The sequence below is a fragment of the Enoplosus armatus genome, chromosome 18 (assembly GCF_043641665.1).
Source record: "Enoplosus armatus isolate fEnoArm2 chromosome 18, fEnoArm2.hap1, whole genome shotgun sequence".
Classification (NCBI taxonomy): domain Eukaryota; kingdom Metazoa; phylum Chordata; class Actinopteri; order Centrarchiformes; family Enoplosidae; genus Enoplosus; species Enoplosus armatus.
The window spans coordinates 2,399,191-2,407,022 of NC_092197.1; the positions used below are offsets into that span (position 1 = coordinate 2,399,191).

The 7,832-nt window shown below is 38.6% G+C and overlaps 1 protein-coding gene across 1 annotated transcript; it reads right to left on the bottom strand.

Annotated features, from left to right (window-relative positions):
* Positions 1–1,742: 1,742 nt before the first annotated feature.
* On the bottom strand, positions 1,743–7,411 carry kmt5aa (lysine methyltransferase 5Aa). The gene is made up of 7 exons (XM_070924544.1): positions 7,251–7,411; positions 5,252–5,402; positions 4,785–5,037; positions 4,574–4,661; positions 3,842–3,901; positions 3,165–3,355; positions 1,743–2,687 (listed from the first exon to the last, which is right to left on the bottom strand). The coding sequence occupies exons 1-7, from the start codon at positions 7,257–7,259 to the stop codon at positions 2,477–2,479; spliced, it is 963 nt and encodes a 320-aa protein (XP_070780645.1). The 5' UTR covers positions 7,260–7,411; the 3' UTR covers positions 1,743–2,476.
* Positions 7,412–7,832: the final 421 nt, after the last annotated feature.

A 7,832-nucleotide genomic window follows, 5' to 3' on the forward strand; every position in this document is an offset into this window, starting at 1 on the left:
ACCAATTAGCTAAAAGAAATTTGAAAAGTTAGCTAAAAGAAAGATTTGTATCTCAGTGATTTTCTCGATACGTTTAAACACAAATTAAGATCGATAAGATAAATAGGGGAAGAGTGCGATTGGACCAGAACTCTGAGGTAAAATTTGACCTTCTGGCTGAAAAAGCTACTAAAATATAAAGTAAGAAAATGACCTGTTGGCGGTTCAGCTGTTAAATACGGTTGTCAACAATATGACAGTTCTGTGAGCGGGAAGAACAGACGTGTAGAAAACCTGCAAAGATCTACAATATTCAGCAGGAGTGTAACAGTTCACCAAACCCACTACGTGTTGGACGAGGTTCACCAACACACGTCTGGATGTGTTGGAGAGGCTGGTTTTAAACATAAAAAGTGTTTGTGACAAATGCAAAACTTTGCTGTGAAATAATGCTGACGTGTTTTTCCCCGGCTGATGCTTTAACCTGTTTGACATTTTGGGAAATACACTTATTCGCTGTCTTGCTGTGAGTTAAGACGAGAAGATTGATACCACTCTCATATCTGTACGGTTAATATGAAGCTACGGCCAGGAGACAGTTAGCTTAGCTTAGCATAAACACTCCGCTGGTTGCCAAGAAATAGTCCCGACACATGAGCCCCGTAAAACTGCAACTTGTCAACAGTTGCAACATAGAGGCTAGCTGTTTCCACCTGCTTCAGATATGAAGCTTCAGCCGGCAGGCTATTAGCTTAGCTTAGCATTAAGACTGGAAACAGGGGGAAAAAGCTAGCCTGGCTCGGCCCAAAGGTAACAGAATCTGTTACCAGTGTTGTCAGACTGGGCGGTTTTACACCCGGCTGAGCTACTTTTTATTATATTGTTAGTTTTCAAACAGTTTTGAGCGGCTTGTGATCACTACTTTTATATTATGTATATAAATAATTAAAAACCTTGTTTGTTAGGCTCGACGCGCAACGACATTCATTCAATTCAAATGATTATTTGGTCACAGTTTTGTGATAAAATCCTTGTAAAAGTTCACATCTGCTCATAGATGTGAAGACGTTTTACATTAAATGTATCATCTATGTGTTTTAGCATTTATCGTTTTGTGTTTGCTCAAACTTTTATCAATAAAACAGACTGAACTGAACACTTAATTTTTCCTCTTTCTCTCGTAATTAAGCCACAGAACATGACGGGGAGGCGTCCTTCCCAACAACAATACGGCAAACTGATCAATGCCCGTTACTGATGAATATGTCAAATGGAAATTGGGCTACTTTTATGGTGATTTGGCCGGTTCAGGGCTCTGATTATCTTTCTTATTCAACATAGAAACATGAGTGAAATCAATCTTCTCATTTAACAAAGTGACTGAACTATTCTTTTAAACCACCCTTGGATTTGCAACAGCAAGCCAATAAATATATTAACACAGTGCAGTAATATAGACGTGTTTAGTGTCGTGAGCTGAAGAATTTATATTGAAGTGAAATTAAAAAGGAAGACTGGACAAGCTGAGAACACGGACTGATAATCATGTGAGCCAATCGAGGTCACGGAGAAACTCAACCCGTCTGTTTATGTCAGCAGATATTTACCTGCCAAACTTTCATGTACATTTGATTTTTAAACAGGCGGAACAGAACAGAACATATTGTAGGTATTACAGGAAAAGCTTTGAATTATTTTAACTTTCACTACATGATTCAAATGTATTGTAATGCTTCTTAAATATTAAAAAATACAATATCAATAAAAACTAAAAAGAAAAGGAGGAATGAAAAGGGAAGAAAATTATTAATTTAAACTTCTGTATTCGTATGTAACTCTCCGAGTCTGTATGTTCAACACTACATTATTGTATACTTCAAAAAGTCAAATGGTTTTTTTGTTATAATCGAGACCCAAAAACGCCAACTTACCATGAGTTTGGTAAACTTTTACACTTCCACTAAACAATGGTAGATTGTGTGAGTTCTGATGACTGAAATCAAATCCCCAATGAACAGAATATATATTTCTTTTAAAAAAGGGTTTGTAATTTGCATCTCATAGTTCTTGCTGATCCAAAAAAGGGCTCTGGGGCCATAAATAGAAGTATTGCTAACTACTAATTAAGAAAAAGCAGTATAAAAATGCAGAGCATTAACTACCACCTGCATGCTGTAGAAGCATTGGTCTATAGGTAATACAAAATGTACAAAATAAATGTGCTGCAAAACAACCAGAATGTTTCATATACACATAAATAAAAAGTACAGATGTCATCTGACGAGGCAGATGGCTCTCAATTGAAATGTGATAAGTTCCCCATCAACGCCCCCTGAACACATAAAGCCCATCCCACCTCCTCAATATTGGAACAAAAAGGGTACACATTCTGTTTCTAAGGCATTTTGTACACGAGCTAATGAGAAACACAAGTGTTACTGTACGTTTCCCTTTTCTTTTTTCTTTTTTTTTTTTTTCCCACCCGAGGACCCATCAATCAATATTTGAGCCACGGGTGAGCCGCGATGGAGGCTTTACTGCGGTCTCCGTAGTCATAGAGCAACTCCTCGCCCTCGTCAATGTCTCGAGAGGCAACGAGGATGAGGTGAGGGACACCGTTGATGTCGTGGAGTTTGGTTTGGCAGTTTCCATTTTTACTGTGATTTATCAACCTACCCTTTCGCTCAGACTCTTTTGTGGCGTCCACACTGTTGACACAAAAGAACAGAACACTACATTAATGTCAGCCTTTATACCGGAAAGTGTTCGACAGCTTCTATCCATTAACTCAAAAGGGCAGAAAATCTTCTACTTTAGAGTTATAATCCTTACGAATATGTATTATTATCATTATTATTGTTATCAAGCTACCCAGCAGTATATAAAGTAGTTCAAATTAGCTCCAGTGATGAACACATTAATACTTCCCAAATAATAATACTACAGTAATATAATATATATTCTTCTGACATGTGCTATTCTGCATTATGAGTACTTTTACTTTTGGTACTTTAAGTATATTTTGTAAGATTTTGAATGCAGGACTTTTCCTTGTAACGGAGTATTTTTACACTGTAGTATTACTAGTTTCACTTAGGTAAAAGATCTGAATAAGTCTCAACCGGCCAAAGACGGGGTGGCTTTAAGTCACAGAATCACAGAAATCAATTTGTTGTGAATCATACCAGTAGGTTTTGCAGAGGTACTGGAAGTAGTACATGTAGCAGCCAGTGGCAGGGTTTTGAGCGTATTCGGCCTCCCTCTTTTTGGCATCGGTGATCTGCAGCAGGTCTCCGTAGTATTCCACCACATACTCGCCTTTCCGGAAACCACGAGTGGCAAACACTGCTCTCCCCTTTCCTTCTATATGCTGCACCTAAGAAAAAGTACGAGAGATTTTCAATCAAGACACACGTCATTTGGGAGGTGCAAACAACAAGAATCTGGTTTCTTTTTGTCTCCATTTCAGTCAATTTCCTGTTATTTAAACCCTATTCATGAATCCCAATCATATATAATACGTATATTAAATTGTTGTACATTTCTATTGGAGATATTAAAAGGATTTCACCCGCAAATAATGGGTTTAAAGGCACATATGTTGACTGAAATACTATGCAGATACTTTAGATAGACAACGCCCATTTCTAAGAAAGATAAATCGGACTCAAACGTCTTGTTGAAACCTGCATTATGGAATTTAATTTCCTGAAAATAAGACAGTCGCAACACATCCCTGCCACACCACACGGACAAAAGAAGCAGTCATGGTACAGTAGCTGGTATGTGCCAATCCAGGGAGTGAAAGTGATAAAATTGTAACGCTTCAGATGTTAAGATGGAAGCAGAAAACTCAATTTACCTCCATTCCTTCCTCTATTCCCTTTGTGATGAGATCGTCTATGAGCTTCTTTTCTTCACACTGGGAACACAATGGAACATGAGATGGTATTACTGAGAAATACTGAGAAAGAGCAGATTGGATTTCTCTCTCTCTCTCTCACACACACACACACACACACACACACACACATATATTCAAAACATTGGAAATAAAAACTACGTAAATTTCACACGAGCAGAATCAGAGTACTGTATTGGCCCGAACATAAAATGACCTGGATTATATTTCTGAAACGTGTTTTTAGAAAAGAAAAAAAGCATTTTGAAGATAATAAACTCATCATCAAGATATTATTATTAGTTCAAGGATAAGATTGAGTCCTCATCCATGTAGTTTTGCCTTTCCTCTCGTCAAAGTGAAACTTCATAAAACTTCCTGTTCCTGTTTCTGCAGTAAAGACAGAAGATGCTTTCGACTCGTTTTCACTCATCAGGAATTTATTTCCTCCGTGGCACCAAAACACATCATACAATTAAAGTTAAGATGGCTAAACTAACTCTGAAAGACGCAATATAAACAGACTAGAAGAAACTTCTCCTAAAGGATACAAACAACCCATAATATAATACAACCCCCACTTTTTCAAATGCATTTTCCAGGAAAGATATATCACCTTTTATTCGTGCCAATACGGTCACATCTCCCAACCATTATGGTATATCGTATATAAGACAAGTAATTTCATCTTACCTTGAGCTCTGTTTTACTTTTTCTTGAGCTTCGTCTGATTGGATAGTAGTCAGTAACTTTTCGGTTCTGGGAGTTTTTCCCTCCTGTGCTGTAGTGGAGAGAAAGAGAAAGCAACAACAACTATTACAACTACATGAATAACTATCGCATATCGTGTTGTCTGATATGATTTCCACCTTTAGAAATGCATCAATAATCAGGACGTGCGTACTTTCTTAGTGTGGATTTCTTTCCTTTGACCTTGAGGCGGACTCCTCTCCTCTGGTGGCTGTGGAGAGCGCTGCTGTTGTTGTTGGCGTGGAGGGGAGCGTGAGATAAGCTGTTGCTCAGAGGCAGGGAGAGATCGGCAGGGGAACGAAGGCAGGTCGGAGTGCAGTGGCGCTGCGGAGACAACAGCTGTTCATCTGGCCAGCAGGGTGTCTTTGGGTCTATTGGTTTGGCGCTGATGGTATTTGCTCTCCAGCCTGGAAGGAAGGAGTGAATGAAAAAACAAGTATATTATCCTGGTGGTTCAGTCAAATCTTGAGTTTGTACTTCTTCTCACTGCCTGCCATTACATAATCTACTGAAATACAAAAATAAATAGTGGCCTGTTGTCCTGTGGAGTGTTTACACGCTAAAAAACTGCGCTCTCCTCAGCTGGAGATCAAGCTGCAGAGCTGCAGCAGAGATACTTACCCTCTCCCTGCCTCTGAGCATCAATTTGCTGGCAGCATATTGGAGAGCACCTTCCCTCCTGTGTCAGCATGATCATCTTCTCATCGTGAAGCGGTGATATGGACTTGTTGGCGCTTAAGACAGTGACTGAATGGCTATTGCATACAATCTCCTGTGAATGCAGAGAGAACATGTATTCAGTCCATGTTCCTCCCATGTATGTTTTCACTGATGCTCTTGTTAGTGTTCATAAAGTTGGTGCAGCTGTATGCTTCAACTTCCATAAAATAAATGAAGTACAAAGAGAACGTAGTGAACTCACAAGAGCACAGAACATAGTGAAGAGTGTACAAGCGGACAAAACAAATAATCGAGAAACGTACATCAATTAAAAATAGTAAAAACTTCTTCCAAAAAAACAATAAAGGGCGAGCAGATATTACTCAAATTTATCCTTCAGAGAAAACCTGATTCTATGACTTTGTCACATTGCCTGTTGGTCAGATAAAACAAACTAGAACCAATGATATTCACTTTACTGTCATAAACGACTCACATTTGAGAAGCTGGGAACAGACTTTTTTGGCATTTGTGTTTGAAATATCACTGAAACGATCGATCAAAATGGTTGCCTATTAAATTTCTGTCCATCTATTAATCAATTGTTTCAGCTCTCAATCACATATATACAAACACAAATGCACTAGAAATTGTATGTTTATAAGTAAAGTCCACAGGGCATCCTTTATGGTGTTTTTTTAGAGAGCAGTGGTTAGTGCACCTTAAGTCAGAACGCACAGTATTTTATTTAAGAGGTTAATTAAAAACTCACACACTATTACTTTTCCAAAATTATCACACGTTTTCTGAAAACATGTACAGGCTTTATATATTACACAGATAAAAACAGACACATCCCTGTAGTTCTGTAGTTAGACAACTCTGACTAAAGCCTTCACGGGCCAGTTATCAGAATCAGAAACTATTTATTGCCAAGTAACATACATTACAAGGAATTTGCCGTGGTCTGATGGTGCTGACAACAAACATGTAAAAATATAAAGGTAAAAGATCTTCCTTCAGCAAAATATACTTAAAGTATCAAAGGTAAAAGTACTCAATATACAGAAGAATGGCCCCTGTGACTGATGTGTTTTTATAATAACTATTATTAGATTGTTAATAGTGATGCATCAATATGTAAGCATATATACAGTTTAGTCCAGTGGTTCCCAGTCTAGAGGTCAGGGCTCTTCAAATGGTCACAGGATAAATCTAATGATGGGGTAGTAAGATGATTAATAGAGTAGAAAAATGTAATTTAGTTTATTGGACTTTTCTCAAATCTGTGCTGCTATTTGGGCCTTGAGCAGTCAAAAAGTTTAAAAATAAAAAACCCACTGGATTAATCTTCAACAATGCATTGTATTTGATCTTAATCTGAAAAGTGACTAGTCACTGCAGATGTTAAATACAGTGGAGTGGAGTAAAAGTATAAATAGTACAGTAGTTAGTTCATTTCCAGCAGTGGGTGGGGCCCTGAAGAGGGCACCATGCTGGCTCCACACCCACATCAGCTCCCCCATCAGTCCCTTTAAATCCAGAGTCAATACATACAGGCCTCTTGGCTCATCATCTACTTGTCAAATCCACTCAAACTAAAATGCACTTCAACCGCTGCTTCTAAACTGTCAAACCCCCTAAAAAAAAAAGACGAATCCGTGCGTTTATTGGTCTCGTCTAATTTCAGAATTACTGTCATGTCCTCAGCTAGCAGGCACATGTAACTAGCTAACGTTAGCAAAGCACTCAACAACAAAAACGGCTCTCATTTGTAGCTACTGTAACTTCACTAATTTACATTTTGTTTTAAATACCATTAAATTGCATTATTAACTCTAATACGCACACAAGCACACGCGTTAGTATCATTCTCAAAGGAAGTGAAAAACCACTTAAGCTAGCTTTCGTTTCACGCTACTTAACCTGTGTTTGGTGATGCCCTAACAAGCAAACTTACCCCGTTCATGTCCGACTTGTTTTCGTGGCTCCTCACTCGGCTCTAGACTCTCGTTTCGAGGGGGAAAAAATAAATGGAGTTTTCTGCCAGTTCGGAGATAAACCTTGCCCTGCTCATGCGGCAGTGGCCTCCCTACACGCCGGTCCCTTCCACGGTGACTGTGTGCCCTTCTGTCGTGTTTAAACTGCCAGCAGCTCAACCGATGCAGCCTCCACAGCTCCTGTCCGCCATTTTTCTACATGGAAATGAAGGAGAAGAGACGGGGCGATGTCGCCCCCTGCAGGCCGACAGCGGCACTACGCTGTTAACCAACCCCTCTTGTTTATTAGTTCAAATACAGTGGTGGAGGAAGTATTCAGATCCTTTACTTAAGTAAAAGTACTAATACTACACTGTAAAAATACGCTGTTACAACTAAGTATTGAAAATGTTACTTTTATACCATCATATATTATATCATTAGAGTATTATTACTCATGCATTAATGTAATAGCAGGATTTTACTGGTGTAGTTGGTTTAAGTGGAGCTCATTTTTAATTATTTTTTATTAGACTGCAACAAATGATTTTCTCAATTGATCG